The sequence below is a fragment of the Cyanistes caeruleus genome, chromosome 18, assembly GCF_971803275.1.
Source record: "Cyanistes caeruleus chromosome 18, bCyaCae1.hap1.1, whole genome shotgun sequence".
In the NCBI taxonomy this organism is placed as follows: Eukaryota; Metazoa; Chordata; class Aves; order Passeriformes; family Paridae; genus Cyanistes; species Cyanistes caeruleus.
The window spans coordinates 13,547,894-13,566,621 of NC_141718.1; the positions used below are offsets into that span (position 1 = coordinate 13,547,894).

The window sequence follows — 18,728 nt, forward strand, 5'->3', positions numbered from 1 at the left end:
AGGGATCCTAGCTTCTCTAGGCACCCTGTGTTAGGGCCTTACCACCCACACAAGGAAGGAAAGGAAGAATGTCCTTGTTTTTCTCCTGGAGTACTCTTATATCAGTTTGAACAACTCCTTTTTTGTGTTTCATATTTCAGTCACAAAGAGGGAAGAAAATTCAAGGGAAACAGAGACAGGAAAATGAAGGAAACAGAACCTTGCTGCTGCAATGCATAATAGCAGGGAAAGGTCCTAGAGCAAATTTTAAAACTGGGGAGAAATGTGGCATACCCAGAGTGATACAAACCTTACTGAGCTTTGGTCTGTCATAGGGCAAGTGTCTGTCCATGGTGCACATCACAATTCGGTCAGAGAAACCCTCCTGGCGCAAGGTCTCTGCACAGACCAGCCCAGCTGCCCCTAAGGGAGAAGGAGATCAGTGACAGCCATGTGTATGTGGCCTTGGGTGGTCTGTGCCCTTTACTGCTAAACCCACTGGGGCTAACTCCAAACCTGCCATCTTCACCAGCCCTGTCCTCACTTCACAGCATTTCCTAACTCAAACAGCTCACATGGGTTGGAGCAGATGCATGAGGCAGGAGAAGGGACACTCTGTCTATGGACTGTGACATTAATCTTCCTGTCTGTCCCTAAATTGTCACAAACCCTCGAAGAGAACACCTGAGGAATGATGCCAATGCCTACACATCTCTCACAAACTCCAGGCCACAAGCAGCTGCTCAGACCCTTGGATTTCTCTAGTCAGGGAAGTGTCTGCACACCCTGTACCTGGCTGGCACATCCCTTTTTCCCTGACTGAACTGGTGAGACTGGAGAGCTCAGGTGAGAAGTCCAGAGTCTCTTCTCAGCCAAGGAAGCCTCACTCCATGATAAGTGTTTTTAGGGACACAGAATCTGTAACACCACTGAGAGAAGATGGACCTGGACCATATCATGGTTTGGTCAACAAGACCCTCCCACTGATGGAGCTAGGGGACAGTGGAAGAAGACACAGGTGGGTGGACATCCTGTGCATGCTGCCAGGAGCATCCTGAACCAGAGCTGATGCTGTGCTAATGTCAGAATGACCCTCACAAATGCAAGGGACTGCAATCAATTGCTCTCAGCTCTGCTGGGCATGGCTGGATCTCGGTCCCTGACACAGGGCTCAACGAGCAGTCTTTCCCCAACACTTCTTCCTCAAAAATCCAGTTTTGAAATCTCCTTTGGTGTCCACCAGAATACACTCTGGTCTTTAACAGACCTGTGAATTTATCTGGTAAAGCCTGAGAAAGTTTCATCAGCAGTGGCTAATGATGTCTTGTGGAGTGACCTCACTGAGGATTGTGATGAGTGTCCAGACCTGCTGTACACCAGGACATTCCAACTGACCTCAGGGAGCAGCATGTTCCATCCTGGCATTCAGTCAACAAACAGCCAGGGCACAAGGAAGGGAAAAATGTCACCCGGTCAAGCTGGTTTTCCCCTTTGCTCAGGCTCTGAGACACACTTTAGATGATCCCAATTTCCACAACTTGAATCTGGTGATTCAAGACCTTGAGACTTATGTAAAAATAACCCATGTGCCAAGAGCAGATCTTTCCTCCCAGTCCCAGGAAAAGAAGCTCCTGTCCTCCTCCCACCCTCCATTTCACCACAACATGGCCCAGCCTTGGCATCAAACCCATTTCAGAAACTTGGTAGATGGGATTTATCCCATCAGGCTTTCTACAAAAATGGCAATAAACAAATTGTGGACTGGGACAAGAGGAAGGTGGGAAAGGGAAGGTGGGAAGGGGAAGGGGAAGGTGAGAAGGGGAAGGGGAAGGGGAAGGTGGGAAGGGGAAGGGGAAGGTGGGAAGGGGAAGGGGAAGGGGAAGGGGAAGGTGGGAACGGGAAGGGGAAGGTGGGAAGGGGAAGGTGGGAAGGGGAAGGGGAAGGGGAAGGTGGGAAGGGGAAGGGGAAGGGGAAGGGGAAGGGGAAGGGGAAGGGGAAGGGGAAGGGGAAGGGGAAGGGCAGGGCAGGGCAGGGCAGGGCAGGGCAGGGCAGGGCAGGGCAGGGCAGGGCAGGGCAGGGCAGGGCAGGGCAGGGCAGGGCAGGGCAGGGCAGGGCAGGGAAGGGAAGGGAAGGGAAGGGAAGGGAAGGGAAGGGAAGGGAAGGGAAGGGAAGGGAAGGGAAGGGAAGGGAAGGGAAGGGAAGGGAAGGGAAGGGAAGGGAAGGGAAGGGAAGGGAAGGGAAGGGAAGGGAAGGGAAGGGAAGGGAAGGGAAGGGAAGGGAAGGGAAGGGAAGGGAAGGGAAGGGAAGGGAGCTTGGCAGCTTTGCTATTTTTGGCAGGGATCTGATATTTGCTGGGAAGATGGAAGAACTTATTTTCAGAGAAGCATCTTGAGGTAGGAACTTTGGGGCTACAATAGGATGAAACAGTGCAAGGTAGAAGAGAAAAAGTTATATCAACATCATAGGGACCTGAAAAGATTTTACATTCATCATCTGTGGAAATCAGGGGTTGCTGATGTAACTGGGAAGGGAATAACAGGAAAAGGATTTGGGCTTCACTCCAAAACATGGCAACAGGGAACTACAAAGCTCCACAGACTGGACCACAGGGCACCTTCAGATCATTAGCATGTAGAACAAAGAGGTTCAGGAAGACCCTCTGGTGTGACCCTTTGCACAAGGAGGAACACAGGAAAAGTGACAGAGGGTACAGGGCACAGAGACACACCCTCCTTGCATCCCTGCCTGGGAGGGGACACACACAGTAATTCCAGCACGTGCCACCCTTACCTGCACCAATGATCAGCACATTGGTGCTGCTCAGGTTGTAGTTGCTCAAGGAGATGCACTTTGCCATCATCTTTGTCCTTCTCTGTGTCTGAAGAGCCTGTGCCACCACCAAAAAGAAGAAGAAAAGCAATTATCTTTACTCAGCATTACTGTGGGCAGCCAGGCAGGGATGGGGACAACTGCGCAGTGTCATAAACCAACATGGATAGGAAAGGAACAACCCCACCCTTGTACTGAACAACTCCAAATCCCTGCTCATTCAAATGCCATTCCAACATCCAGTGCACTACCCCCTACAAGGTCCAAAGGAAAAATAAATCTGTCATCTTCTGCAAAGCCATGCAGCTACTCAGAGCTGGGGTGGTGGTGGGGTAATAGAAAAAGCAGGTGTGTCCTTGTGCAATTCTGTACCACAGGTGAGACAAGAATGAAGAAGCTCTGTCAGGAGTTTTATCCTGAACCTGAGCAGAGCTTGTACACCTGACATCCAAAGCTGGTGGACTTGTCTGATCCACCAGGGCACAGGCATGGACCTATGCCAGCGTAGCCCTGTTACACAGACCCCTTGTTCCCAGGCATTAGAGGCCAAAATCTGTTCCTGGTATAGCAAATAGACTCAGTTTCCCCTCATCTCATCCCCAAATCAGTTAGAGTTGAAGTGCTGCTACTCAGATGACATCTGTGGATCTAACTCAAGTGCTATAATGGGCCCATTGGGGCTCTGAGCCACTGGATTGGCATAACAGTACATAAAACCATGCATCAAAATAACTCTTTTCATGGAAAAAAAGATGGCAGTGGCCTCAGTGGGCTTCATTCTGCATCCCATCAGGGCAGAAGAGCCCTTTCTACCCCTGCAGCAGGTAGAGCAGGTAGAGCTCCTGCTCTCCAGCAGGAGCTGAGGTGTGGGCTCAAGAGGGTGCACAAGTGGACTCTGTCATCACCATGCCAAAAGGCTGGTGGAAGAGGCCTCTTTCCATGGACCAGCTAAATTAGAAGCTGCTCTGAGCTTAAGGAAACATAGGACAAAGGCAGGACAAACACCTGTAAGACCTGAAAGCATGGACAGCCTAGGCCAGGTATCCAGCAGCTGCAGGGAGGCTGGGTGGGAGGGGAACCCAACACCTTTGCCTTGCTCCACTTGTACCTCCATATGAACTGTATACTCACACATCCCTCTGCCCATAACAGAGGATCAAAGATAAGCATTTCCCCCCACCCCCATGCACATAAAGCAAAGCATGAAACCATTAGCCTTAATTTTTGGATGTCAGTGCCCCCTCACCTGCTTGCTTGCTCGGATGTATACCTTCTCCTTCTCAATCTTCACCTGAGGGTGACAGAATAGTGCTGGTTTGCAGAGCAGCAAGGGCTCCCTCTGGGCAACAGCTAAGGAACAAGGGGTGAGGTCACCTGTAGGAGCAGCTGAGGCCATGGCAGGGCTCATCCCAGCTCGAGGCTGTGGGATCTTTTGATTGATATCAACCACTCACCAATGCTCAGTGTACAACCTGATTTCTACCCCAAGGTTACATATGTTATCTCATTCCCACCCTACTCCTGAGATCTCCCTGACTGGGCACTCCCAGGTTCCCAGGAGGTGTCTGATGCCTGTGGGTGGGTGAAAAGGAGTTTCAGGAAGGAAGGAACTGCTCTCCATTGGAGACACCAGCACATTCTTGGAAAATATTTGTTCCATGCCATATACAATGCTGCTTATCCCAATAAAAAGAGAAGGACTGGGATGGTTCAGCGAAGAGAAGAGAAGGCTCCAGGGATACCTCAGAGACCCTTCCAGTGCCTTAAGGGGCTCCAAAAGGGCAGGAGAAGGACTTTGGGCAAGGACCTGCAGTAACAGAACAAGGGAGAATGGGTTCCCACTACCAGAGGGCAGGGTCAGATGGGGTATTGGGAAGGAATTGTTCCCTGTGAGGATGGGGAGGCCCTGGCACAGGCTTCTCACAGAAGCTGTGGCTACTCCATCCCTGGAAGTGTTCCAGGCCAGGTTGGAGTGGGCTTGGAGCACCCTGGGATAGTGGAAGGTGTCCCTGCTCATGGCAGGGGATGGAATGAGGTGGGCTTCAAGGTCCCTTCCAACCCAGAGCATCCCGCAATTCTGTGGTTTCCTTTGCTGCAAGGACAAGGATCTCACCTGGAACCTGGGTAAACTATCCAAGCCGGGAAAGTCCTCAATGTCACCTGTGCCGATATTGAAGCAAGCTCCATGCCAGGGACAGCGGACTCTTCCTTTGGACAAAACCCCTGCAGGGAACATGGCAGAGCAGGGTTGGTGCTGCCCTGCAGCTGCCTCCCATCCTGTGGGATGGCACATGGTACAGGACACATGGCAGCTGATGTGGACCTGGATAGGCAACCTGGACAGGCAAAAACCTGGACTTTTCTGAACATGCACACTGGGCATGTTTGGGACAAGCTGGGATCCCTTATGAGCAATTCCTTTTAAAATGTCTTCGATGGCAGGGTCCTCCAGTACCTCTGGGCACAATTCCAAAGCTGTCTGCTCTAGGATATAACTTCACTCTCCAGCCAGGATGGGGCTGCCATCCCCAGAGTCTCATGATCATCCTTACAGGTCCCACTATTACCCAGAACAAGTGGTGCCTCAAGTACTGCATCATTGATTTAGAGTATGTATGTTCCAGAGCAGACCCTGGCACAGCAAGGCACTTGCACATGCTTGGGAGGCACAGGCATGCCCAAAGCCATGTATTCTTTTCTCTAGGTCTTGGCTCAGAGGCTGCTACCTCTTTCCTCTTCAGCTTTCCCTGCTACAACATCGGGACAGAGCATAAGCCGCCATGTGGCCATGGACTGGTCTTGAGCTTGTGTCTCTGCTTGCTGAGGCACAGCAGTGCCACATCTCATCACCACCATGTGTGGGGTGCAGGAGCAGCCCCCCTTCACCTATGGCTGCAGCAAAGTGCGCAGAGAGATCCCTGTGTGACAGCCAGTCTGGGGAATGCACCACAGGTCTCTGAAATGGCAGTGAGCTCTCACCTCCAGGGTAGCGTGGGGCTCCTCTGCCCTGCTCAGGAAGCTGCTCACCCTAGGGGAGGGGCTGAGAGCATGGCTGCTACACACAGCACAGCTGCTGGGCCAGCAATGCTCAGAAGACACTCAGAAGGATGGTCCCCTGTCTTCCCCAGGATCCCACCTCCAGTGAAGTGCCCTCCCAACCCCAGTTTTGGTGATGCATGCCAATAAACAGCCAGGCAAGCACTGCCTGCTGCCATCGCTTAGGCTTGGAGCAGAGACCTGCCTGAAGCCTGTGCTGAGAAAGTGCCAGGATGCATATTTTTATGTCCCAAGATGGGAAACCACTCCACCTCATCCCACTTCATGTCAATAAGTGATAATGAGCAACATTCTTTTTGCTACTGAAAGGATCCCAAAGAGAGTTCTCTTTCCCTTAAACTAGAAGAAGCCCAGCCCTGTGACCAGCAGTGGCAGCTGCAAACCAGAGATGGCAAAGTGCTCTGGGGTGTTTTGTACAACTCCAACTTGCTGTCCATGCATTCCCCAGCCAGAAGATGCCCAGGTGATGCTGAGTATGCAGTGCAGCACTGCTGCATGCTTGGCAGCATAGTCAGGGGACTGTCCTTTGCCCTGTGATGCCCTTGGTTGCTCTCCAGGACATGACACAGACTGACCTTTGACCAGCGGAGCCCCGTAGTGGGGACACTTGTGTCCCACGGCATGGAACTCGCCATTATCCTTGATGAGCAGAGCCTTCCCGCAGCCCAGGTCCACTTCTCGCATCCTGGCAAGGAGGAATATGGAAACAGATGGCAGAGTCTCTACCTCACAGCAGATGCCACCACTCTACCCTACAATCCAGCCCCAGTCCCACCAGGCTCCCCTCCTCCTTCAGCTTGCTCGCTACTGGCTTGAGGTGACTACAGATGTGGGTCATTCCATGTCACCAAGACAGCTTTGGAGGTGGCTCTGCTGTCCCAGCCTGGGGCACATTCAAGCTGGGCCATTGAGTGGCCATCATTTATCCATCATTGTGCCAAGGGGCAGCTCAAAGCACCACCCCAGCTGCTGGGTGAGCTGGCAGTGGGAGCAAGTGACCTTAGGAGTGCCCTGTGATGATCTCGGGGGACAGTCCAATGCAGGATAGCAGAGTTAGTCAAAGTGGTGCAGAATGGAGGGAACACAAGTAATGGAAAGCCTTCACAGGAAAACCATCCCCCACAACCCTTCTGAGTTATCAGGCACAAAAGGAAAAAAATATTAAGCTCTGGGTGAACTTTTGGCCTTCTCACACAGCACATTATGACCTATCAATGGTCTGATAAGGATGGGCCCCATATCTACTTACCAGTAGGACCTAGAAAACAACATTTGAATTTTCCAATTACTACAGGAGCCCATATATCTCAGATCACCTCCATAAATGCCAAGAAAATAAATTCAAGTTTTAAAAGAAAAAGAGTCTGTCTAACAGGATCCATAGGACAAAGTATTATCTATTCCACTGTCAAAGTCTGTTTATAGTTACCTGGGGAAAAATTAATGACCTTAAACACATTGCAATCATAGATCATGAATATAACATTTTAGGATATGATATCCTTAAAAGAAGTTTGGCGATTGCACAACAGGAACGTTTGGTCAGCCAGATGCACAAAAACTCCATATAATAAAATTTCTGGAAAAAATTGAAAATTAATCTATTAAAAATTTAAAACAAAAGGGCACTATATTTAGGACACATACCCCATATAAATCTCATGTTTGGCCAGTGAGGAAACCAGACATGAGCTGGCACTTAATGATTGATTATCAGTGGCTGAATACCAACATGGAAAACTCATCTCAAACATTGCCACTCTCAGTGCCACCCCACAAGCAGCTGCACACAAACAGATGGCAGTTCTAGATGGAAAGGACATGTTCTTCGTGGTTCTATTTCAGGATACTGGAGAAATCATATTCCTGGATTTTTTCATACAGCAAGACCACTGTATGCATTAATGAGCAAAAGCCAGACTTAGGGGTGGCTTGATAGTCACAAAAGGCTTTACAAATGCTAACAGAGGAGTTAAAAATTTATTCATCATTTGGGACAGTTCATTACAATGATCCTATAAGACGTGAATGGGGTTTTGCTGAACATGGGACTTAACATAACATGTTCCAGAAAGGCCCACACAGACCTAAACAACCATTATGGTTCAGTTCTGCAGCATTAAAAGATCTTGAGATACTCTGACTGGTAAAAGGGATTACGATCTGTGACCCGAGCTCTTAAACAAGGAGAAAAAATTCAATAGCACAAATCTGTGCAAATCCAAAGACCTTTTAATCTGTTAGCCAGTATTAAGAAGGGCTGTGCTCCATGAGGTGGTATTGCACAAAGACCAACAGTGCACAAATGGTGTGCACGTCTCAGGAGTCACAGGTCCAATGGATATAACTGAAGGGCCAACAAAACCTGCAAAATTACAGATAGCCATGATCCCAGATATGCTGGGCTTGCAACAGCTGCATAAGCCTAGTGCTATACTTGGTGTTCCTGCGTAACGTCATACTCCGAAGTTAAAGATGTCTGGTTCACTGATACAGAGCAGTTACCAAGGGAACATCATGAACCTGTGCCATGAGAGAATCAGGCTGGATATCAGTTCTTCCTCCAGGGGATGCTGGAACACTGCTCAGGCTCCCCAGGGAATGGGCACGGCCCCGAGGCTGCCAGAGCTCCAGGAGCGTTTGGATGGCGCTGCCAGGGATGCCCAGGGTGGGACTGTTGGGGTGCCCTGTGCAGGTCTTCGAGTTGGACTGGATGATCCTTTTGAGTCCCTTCCAACTCATGATATTCTGTGATTCTATGGATGGGGCTCTGAGCAATCTTGTCTAGTGGAAGGTGCCCCTGCCCATGGCAGAGGGTTGGACCAGATGGCCTTTAATAGTCCCTTCCAACCCAAACTATTCTGATCAAGTGATTCCACGGTGTGGTACCCTGGGTCAAAGTGTGATTAGCACAGCAGGAATTGTTTACAACACTGAGCTTGGCAGTTTTTAGGCTCACTGGGCAACACATCCCTCCTTGACCAGCTAAGCCAGGCTGAGATTCAGCCCCATCCTGGCCAAAAACATCTCTTTGCTGATCATGCACCTTGTTTGCAAGCCAGAAAGAGCTACTGAGCACACCCATCTGCTGGATGAGTGATTGGTGATACCACTAGCACTGAAAAGCAGTATTTTAGAAAATACTATCACTCCTGTGTTGTCCAAGAGGTGCTCCATAGCCTTCTGTCCTATCAGGGATAAACTGAGCAATACACACTTCTGCTCCATGCAGAGGTGAATTCGCCCACAGTATCTCAGGGATGTAGGGATGTTGTGCCTCCTCCATGGTGACAAACAAATCTGGCTCTGCCTGGTGCAGGCTGGCTGGGCACAGGCTCTGCATTACAGCTTCAACACATATTTGCCAGAGTTCCCATGCCCTGTAGACTGTGTACAGACTGGGCTCACGTTGGTAGTCATGTTACACTGGTCAGTGGCACTATCTACTGGAGCATGAGACTTTCAACCATCCATCATTCCCAGGAGGATGCTCATTGATCCTCTCTGCAGGCTGGAGACTGCGGCACAGAAGGCTCCAGCAGTGAAGACTCCACGCCTCCACCTGCCCAAACCTTGGACAAAGGCATTTCCTCAACCTTGCAGAGCTGTGCCCAGGCATTGCTGAGTGACACTGATGTTGCACTGGACTGAGCAGACATTTACTCTCTGTCTGCTCACTGTCCTTCCCCAGGTCCATCAGACCTTTCTCTCAGCACACCCTGTCTCTTCTTACCTCTCAGATGCTCACTTTCTAACCAATAGTCCTGATACACTCTGTGCAATCCATGGTCTGCCTGAGGCACTGAACCTCTTTCCAATGCAACTGTCAGCAGCTGCTTCCCCAGAGCAGAGTCTTCTAGCTAACCAAGGAGGAAAGTTAGAGCTGAGGAGAGAGCCCTTGTTTTGTATGGAGCTGGACAAGGAACACAGACTGCTGTTCCCTGGAGACTTCCCTTCTTCCAGCCAGAAAGCAAACAGCTTGATGTTTATCTGGAAATCCTGGTTTCTCCCACTGCAGAGAGAAAACCATCTCTACAGCTATCCCACCACATTGCCTTTCAGGTGCCAAACACATCACTGTGGCCATAGCAAACCCCACTTGCTCAAGGAAGTAAGTCACTGGCCATGTGTGATTCCAGAATGCTATTCATGCATGCCAGGTGCCAGGGTCTCAGAAGATTGGGACAGACTTCGCACGCACATTCCTTCTCAGATAACATCCCAACTCAATCCCAATACTTTCCCCCAGGCTACACAGACACTTGCTCCACTCTGCTTTGAAGCCATGGAGATGAGAACAGGGCTCAGCCCACCAACACTTCTGTTACACCCTCAAACGCACCTCAAGCCAGACTTTGGGCAAGTGCAAGACCTGCACCAACTGTCCAATGACAAATGCTCAACTTCCCAATTTCCTTGCTACCTTGGGTGAAAACCACACTTTTCCCTTTGCCCTTTGCCCCGTTAATTAAGCCACCTTGCTCCTCAGAGATGTAGCTCTGCTCCCTCACGGAGTAGGACACTTGGCACTTGGAACTCTTCCCTCTGCACAAGGGGAATGGAGCAGTACAAGCCCTGCTGCATTCCTCAGCTGATAAAACCTGTTCAATGGCAACCGTATCTCTGTGGGAAGATATGATAAGTTAAAGAATTTACAGCTTGCCCAAGGAGCAGTGTAAGCTGAGTAAAAAAACAAGACCTGGTGTCTTCAAGTCAGCACACAGTCACCTGCAAGGCTCCCATCCTGCACTCACTCCAGAGTAATTTAGAGAATGATTTATACTGCCCTGCACCTTGCTGAGCTGTTTACTCAGTTGAAAATTTGTCCTGTTGTCCCATTCCACTCCCCACCCAGGAAGCACAGCTGAATCTCAGCTCTGGCCTGCAAAGGACCTTTGCTCAAGAGCAGTGAGAGCACCAGGGGGCTGTTTTCTGTCCCTCCAGTTAGCCTGCTGGGAGGCTGGCTGGGTACAGTAGCACCAGTTTATCCTGTATATACAGTATCTTTCTGCATCTCAGTTCTGCTGAGGCCATGCTGGTAGCAGAAAGACATAAAGGTTGGGCAGAAAGCACAGTCTGTGCTTTAGTCTGTGCTTGCAGTCTCCACTAATGCAAGGCAGTAGTGCCCAAAGCCTCATGCCAACACCCTGAGCTGCTGTCATGCCCAACACAACCCTTGGGAGAATCATCTCAGAAAATCCGTCTCGGTACTAGCATGAGGGCACTCCTTTGGCTTGGCCTACTGTTCATGTGAGTTGTGGCACCCTCTCACAGAACTCCTATCTTGACCTGGACTCAGCCTGCCAGAAAACAGCTATTCTCAACCTAAAATGTCTGATGTTAGCATGTCTCCTGTCACACTCCTAGCATGGTGCAGCAACTGATGCACATGGGATCAGCTCCCAGAATAATGCCAGTTCCTAACCCTGGCTTTAGCTCCCTGCTATGGCCACCTGCAGCCAAGTACATTCTCACAGGCTGCAGCCAGCTCTCCCTCACCTTCCCTGCAGCCAGAACAGCTCTGCAAATTTTTTAATCTATCATACTCCCTGCAGTCAATCTAGCTATTCACATAATCACAGGGTAGTTTGTGTTGGAAAGGACCTTAAAGACTCATTCTACCCCTTGCCATGGGCAGGGACACCTTCCTTAGATTAGGTGAGACTGCATCTTGACCCTGGAACTGAACCCTCTCTGTGCAACCAGTACTTCCCAAGACAGTCTCCCCCTTTTTCTTTACTCCACCATCAAGGCAATTCCAGTTGCTGCCTGTGCTCTGCCCTGCTCCTCTCCAGCCCTGCTGCCACTGCTCACCTGCACAGGTGGCAGTAGGTCACCCACACTTCCACATGTCAAATCTCCTTGAGGGATACATTGTATTTCTCTGCCCCTCTACTTCATCCACCAAAGGCACCCACATCCTTGAGCAAAAACAATCCCATAGGTGGGTTTGTCTTTGCTTGAGGTAGAATAGATCCAAACTTGCTTCCTTAAGACATTCTTCACATACACCATGGCGACTTTACCCCCTTCTACAGTACACAGAGGTTTTGATTGGCCAGGGCCAGGTTGATTGGTGGAGCCTCTGGCGTTAACTGACAATGTGGCCTTCACTAAATCTAGATCCCAGTGTTTGAAGGTCCCACCACCCATTAATTTCAATATAGTTTTTAACAGTGCATTGTACCATTCCACTTTCCCAGGGCCTGGTGCATGACAGGGAATACAGTACTCCCACTAAATACCTTGTTCAGTGTTTATAAATCCAGTTCCTCAAAACCTTTAAGAGAGCCTAGGTGTTTATAAGGATATTTTTGAAATTAGTCCCATTGTCTGACTCAGTTTTTTCAGTGCTGCCTTGTTGCCACAGGATTTGTTTTTCAAGGGTCAAAATGGTGTCCCAGGCAGTGGTGTAAAGCATGGGGTATGTCTCCAGCCAACCAGTCATGCCTTCTATCATTGCCAGCCCATAACGCTTACCTTGGCAGCGGGTTTGCGGCAGTATGATGCAATCTGTCTTCCAAGCCTTCCCGTACTTACACTGACCACCACCCCCCAGACCACAGGAGCTTTACCCACTTGGCCTTCTTGATCACAGCGCACTTCTCACAACCGTGGATTACCCAGGAGATAGTATCCATGGTTAAGTCCACCACTTAATCATGAGGCCATGTTGCATCTCTTCTTTGATGGCCTGAGGTATTATGGGCCCACTGAGCCAGAAATAATTTACCCTTATGATGCTAGCCCAGATCTACCTGAGACACTTTCATCTCAGCAGCTCAATCCACCTGCCCATTGTTGCGACACTCTTCAGTGCCTGACTCTTACAGACAGTGCATCCATATGACGGACTTTGACAGCCAACTCTTCTGCCCAGGCACCAATGTTTCGCCACAATTCAGCAGCCCAGATGGGTTTCTCTCTGTGCTGCTAGCTGGTCTTTTTCCATCATTCCAGCCACCTCCACAGAGCATTTTCTACCATCCACGACTCATTGTAGAGGTAGAGTGTTGGTCATTTCTCTCACTCAGCAATATCTAAAGCCAGCTGGAAAGTTTTCACCTCTGCAACCTGTCCCTCAAAACCTTCTGCCACGCACCGTGTAGGACCCCATACAGAAACTTTCCATTTTTAATGCATCCCTGCAATAAGGCAAGAACTGTCACTGAAGAGAGCACATTGCATTTTCAGGCAGCTGATTATATGGGTGGGGCCTTCTCAGCACCTGTCACCTTCTCCTCCTCCTCTTCTGATGGCAGTCTGAAATTTTCACTGTAGGGACAGTTTGTGATGATTTCCAAGATCCCAGGGCAATTGGGGTTTCCTGTCCAAGCTTTCTGTGTGATCAGACCAATCCACTTACTCCGGGTAACATCAGTGGCATGATGTATGGCAGAGACTTTCTCTGTGAACACCCAGCCCTGCACTGATAGCTGGGGTGCCAGAAAGAGCTGTGCTTCAGTGCTAATCACTTCAGAAGCATATGAAACCTCTTAACAAACTCTTTTTCATTTGGAGTGTAACAGGCCTCAGATCCTCTGTATACCTGACACCAGAACCCCAGGGATTGTCCCCAAGTCTCCCCAGGTACCTTCTGTAAGAGGCTCCAGGACGACCATTCTTCCTGGCTTTGGTGTAGAGTACATTTTTCTCACCCTGTCCTGTCCTGACTGGCCAAAGGACTACTGCATCAACATCCTCCTATTTAATTTGTTTCAAAGCTTCTTGTTCTTCAAGACCCCCTTTAAATCATTCTTCTCCTATGTCACTTGATAGAGAGGGCTGACAATCTGACTGTACTCTGGAATATGCATCCTCCAAAAACGCACAGCTCCTAGGATAGCCTGTGTCTCCTTGTTGGCTGGTGGGACAAATCTGGTGGGTTTTGGCCACATCCACTGGAATCTGACAAGTGTGAGAGAATACCTTTCCCTCATGCTTGTCAAGAGCCACCTCCAAAGATGAGAGTTTCCATCCTCTTCCCAATTCTCCTGTGCCTTGGTTTGAAAAACAGATGTCTGCTAAGGAAGTCAGGAGCCTCTGTTGAAATGGAATGCTGTTACTTCCCCCTTCCCCCTTCCTCTGAATTATTATAACTTTGAAATTAAGGGGCTTTCAGGCGATGGTATGGGAAAAGGAATAGCAGTTCTTTACTAGTATGTAGAGCAAGACAAACAAACAAACAACAACAGCATTAACAATGAACAGAAGCACAGACCCATCCCAGCCTTCTCTCGGCCACCAGCGCTTTCCCCTTTGGTGCAGTTCCAGGCACAGCCGGCAGGGGCGTTCACTGGAACTATATATAAAAGCTATCCCAAACTATTTTCTTTTCCATACAGATGGGACCTTCTGAGATGTCAATGGAACCAGCACTTCTACCCCAGTAAAGAGGCATCTTTGAAGCACAGCGACTGGGACAGGCACACTTTAGACTTCAGCAAATTAAATCAGGGCAGTGAATGTGCCCAGCTGAAGTGTGTTCTCATTTGCAAAAGATCTGGAAAGCTGTATCCTTAGTGAAAGAGCAAATTGATGACTTCAGCTGGAAGAGCCAGGCACTGCAGACAGGATGGAGCACATGACCCGCCTCATCAGCTCCATCCATGCACTTCTCCTGCTGTTTTGTAAAATCACTAAGGCTACAAATATATAAAAAAAATGTCTAGGTTGGTTAATGCAAGTTGAGTGGAGCCACCTGAGAAATTCTGCTATAGAACATCACCTCCTTCTGAGACAAGTCCCAGTGCAGATCATGCAGAGAACAGCAGACCTTCTGGTAAGAACATCTGTCACTTGCCCATGCTGTATTTTTTTAAGATAAAAAAAAAGCTTACTAAGCTAAATTATCATCTCCAACAACTCCAAAGAACAAGACAGGGCATTCAGATTAGGTTAGAAGGTCTCTCAAGTTTTTATCTGCAAAAACTTTGGGCACTTACTGTCCATTCTCCAGGTCCTTCACGTGGCACACAGATGCTTCTACCACGTCCTTTGGGTTGTGGTAGGGGTTGCCGGCAATTGGATGCTCCTCAAGGTGGTAGTGCCGGGTAGTCCCATTGACTTTGTAGATCAGAGGGCTGGCTTTCCCATTGGGTGACATTTCCTCCTTGTTTCTCTCCTTCTCAGGTATCACAACTTCAATTTTCACTTCAACTGCAGGAACAACCCAAAACTTTTGTTAAAATGAAGGCAGAGGTTTTGCTGCTGTTCACTGTTCTATCACTCCTTCCCTCCCTGAACTTGGAAACAGACATCAAAACAGATATTTTTTTGTTGGCTTGACTTGCAAGGCTCGGCAGTGCTTGCTTGATTTAACATCAAGCTTGACTTGATTACCTGAGCCCATTATTCCTCTGTTCTTTCTGCATTGGGCACTTCACATTCATAAAGTACATATTCTTGAAAGCAGACATGAGTCATTGGTGCAAAGCAACATTTCAGCTACAGTTCTTGTCTTGTTTAGTGGAAAACAGCTTCAGTCAGCTCCACATGAGGCATGCCAGGGTCTCTGAGGCTCAGACAGATTTCAAAAACCTCTTTAATTGTTTGGAGGTAATGTTAACTGAAAGAGAAAGTCGACACTGCATGGTGCATAAAGCTGCTTCATTAGATGGAGACCAATTAATAAGGAACTAGAAATATACAAAATTATTTTCACATGAGATTTTGAGTCTAGAGTGACTCTTCAATAATAGGTGAGAGAAGCAAGGATGGTCCGTTTTTCTCATGTGTATACCAGTGAACAGGCCTGACAATAAATCCTCCCTGTCCTGGGGACCAGAGGACCCAGGGACACGTGGGAGCAGGGACAGTGGGAAGCAAAGGCTCTCTCTTCAGCCACCCAGGTGAGGACATGCAGAAGTTACTGTGAGGGTGGTGAGGCCCTGGAACAGGTTTACTCAAAGAGGCTGTGTCTGCCCCATGCCTGGCAGTGTCCAAGGCCAGGTTGGATGGGGCTTGGAACAACCTGGGATTGTGGAAGGTGTCCCTGCCCCATGGCAGGGTGTGGAACTGGATGAGCTTTAAGACCTCCTCCAGCCCAAATCATTCTTTCATTCTGTGTTCATACGAGCTCCCTGAAGGGCAGTGCTCACCCACCCCCCCACAGGCCCACCCAGCTACACCCCCATGCTCCACCAGCCTGGGCTGGGCAAGCTGGTCACAGCAGTATCAGAAGCCATTGATGACCTCTCACATCACAAAGTGGAAAACATCACTTTATCTCCTAGGGACTTCATCAAGCTAAAGCCATTAATATAATAATAAATGCCAGGAAGTTCTATAGCAAACCAGGGGAAAGTGCTGCAGACTGGTAAAGTGTCTCAAGTACACGGGAAATCATTGAGCTTTCCTTATCTTATAAATGTCATGAAAATCTGTGCAGAAGATAAAGTTCACAAACTAAACAGGTTAAGGAAAGGCAAAGGAAGGGTAAAAACAAGTCCTTCAGCGAGGCTTTTGAATTACAGTGATGCTGGGTCTTCCCAGCCTCATTTGTTGTCCCAGAAGTTTAATTGCAAGAATATTGAGAGAACAATGGAACAAAAGGTCATTCATTTTGGAAGGGAGAAATGCAAGTGGCCAAAGCCATGCAGGCCCTGGAGGCAGGTGGCTGTCTCAGGAGTCCTGCATGTTTCTGCTCATTGTGCCTGCTCAGCAAGGCAAGCATGGCTAATGCATGGCTTTTTGTGCCAAAGTGCCAAATCCCTGTGCTCACCCGGGCAGGATTCACCAGGGGTAGCTGACAGACAGATCCAGAAAAGTGATTTTCTGCGTATAAACACTGAACCAACAGGAAACATCACCTTCTGCTATGCTCTTGCAGCTGCAGGAGTTAATGCAAATGAATAGGGCCAGCACCATGCTTTAAAAATCCCACATTGCAACGAGCAAATCTGTTCCTGGAGCTCTAGAGAAGCAGCCCAGCTGCTGCAGGCACCCAGTGAAAAGGCTGCTCTCCATAAGCACTTTCCTAGAGCATTGGGAGAAGCAGACATGGATTTTCCAGGACAGAGTTTGGAAATATAATGAATACACATTTATGCAGTCCCAGCGAAATGCTTTTGGCCCAGGAAACAGGAGGCTGATAGCGTATGATTTCACAGTCAGCCTGCAGAAAGCGTGGCTGTGCATCCTTGCAGCCAGACTGCAGAGACAGACCATGCTGCAGGATGAGACAAAGGTTGGGCAAAGCTGATGGCTCTGAGCCCTAATGGTGAGGGGGACAAGGATATTTGTGAATTCACCCTGCAGGGAACTCACATCTCTTACTTGGCTGATGCCCCAGGACTTTGTTTTCCAGAGCACATTTGGGTCAGGTGAGCACATGGAGTGCCCACTGATTCACAGGCAAATCAACCTGCAGGGATGAAGATGACAATGTAGCTCTGAGCTTTTCCCTTCTTCCTCAGTTAGAAAAACATACACAGGAAGCAGCAGGTCTCTGGCACTCAGCCATCCCCACTTGGCACCCACCAACACTGCTGGACAAATGTCCAGAGGAAAAGAGAAAGAGTTATAAAATCTTCCTTCTCCTATTTTGGGCCCCACACTTCACTGCTTGGCTCTGTGGGGGGTTTATCCTACTTGCCACTCAGCAACTCCTTTCACCCCCATCTCCTCCTCCTTCTCATGCCTCTCAGCCCCTCATGCGGTGTTCCTCTGGCCTGAAATCTGCATTCCTGAGGGATGATCCCTCCAGGAATCCAGGGCTAAACAGCACCTGAGCTGATCAGCAAACTGGTTCAGTTCCCATAAGGGAAAATGACATTTAAATGAAATATTTATAAACCCAAGTTTATTTCTAAAATCTGATTGCTACAATGGGGCTGGAGCCAGTGTGTTCCAGCTCTTTGACAGTCATATCCTATAACTGCTAAAAGAGGGTCTGGACTTTAAAGCAAACTGTTTGGAAAGTTTTAGGTATGTGACTACAAATCTAGACTGTAGTCAACTCCTCAGGAATATAGGTAGAGATATGGATATAAATACGGATATTGATACATAGGTATGGGCATAAAGTTATAGATATAGATGATATAGATAAAAATATAGAGATGTATATATGTATAGGTATAGATATAAATGAGGGAAAGAGACAGAGATGTGCCTGCTTGCTCTGTGCCACCAACATCACTTATACACATACATATGTGTGTGTATGTGTTTGTGCAAGTTTCATGCACATTTTTAAGATATCTTTATAGATACACATTTACATAGATGAAGAACCAGAAGGCAAGGGCTGGAAATGTTTTATAAGAATATAAAAAAAGCAGAGGAACCAGCTGAGCATTAGCAAGTGCTCATATCACGTATCCATATACACCTCAGCACTGCAAAGCTCTCAGTATCCAAAAACCCTGATTCAGCTCCTCAAAGTCACAGAATCATTTAAAATACAGACTCTTGACAAGACTATAAATTTTGTCCCAATTTTTTTTTTCTCCCAGGTTTTCAGCCTTTAGGTCAAGCACTGCTGGGATCCTTTAAATACAATCAGGAACCATGTCCCAACACCATTTATCACAGTTGGCTCAGGTGCTGTTTTTCTCTTGTGGTCATGATGTTCTTGTTCTTTGCCTTGATGTCATTCACACAAGCAGTCAGCCCTTAATATCCCTTTACATCTCCTGTAAATTTATTCCTTGTCAATCACTATTCACAGCCTTGTGGGACAAGTCAAAGCCTCTGCTTGCTCTTGGAGAGACACTTTAGACATGAGGCCGGGATGATTTACATCGATCCCAAAGCAGGATGCTAGCAGGTGGCTGGGCTGCAATGCAGGGTCACACTCATTATTTTTTAAAAAAATAGGGCAATTAGATGCCCCAATACTTCCTTATCACAGGATTAAG

At 48.4% G+C, this 18,728-nt stretch overlaps 1 protein-coding gene across 14 annotated transcripts in view; it reads right to left on the bottom strand.

Moving 5' to 3' along the window:
• AIFM3 (AIF family member 3) overlaps positions 1-18,728 on the bottom strand; it is a 50,362-nt gene that overhangs the window by 17,451 nt on the left and 14,183 nt on the right. For all 14 annotated transcript variants that reach the window (XM_086856666.1, XM_086856664.1, XM_086856657.1 and 11 more), the window contains 6 exons: positions 14,811-15,024; positions 6,441-6,550; positions 4,922-5,031; positions 4,055-4,099; positions 2,770-2,866; positions 290-402 (listed from right to left, as the gene is read on the bottom strand). In XM_086856666.1, coding sequence (XP_086712792.1) covers positions 290-402; positions 2,770-2,866; positions 4,055-4,099; positions 4,922-5,031; positions 6,441-6,550; positions 14,811-15,024 — 689 coding nt within the window. The remainder of the gene's footprint in view (positions 1-289; positions 403-2,769; positions 2,867-4,054; positions 4,100-4,921; positions 5,032-6,440; positions 6,551-14,810; positions 15,025-18,728) is intronic.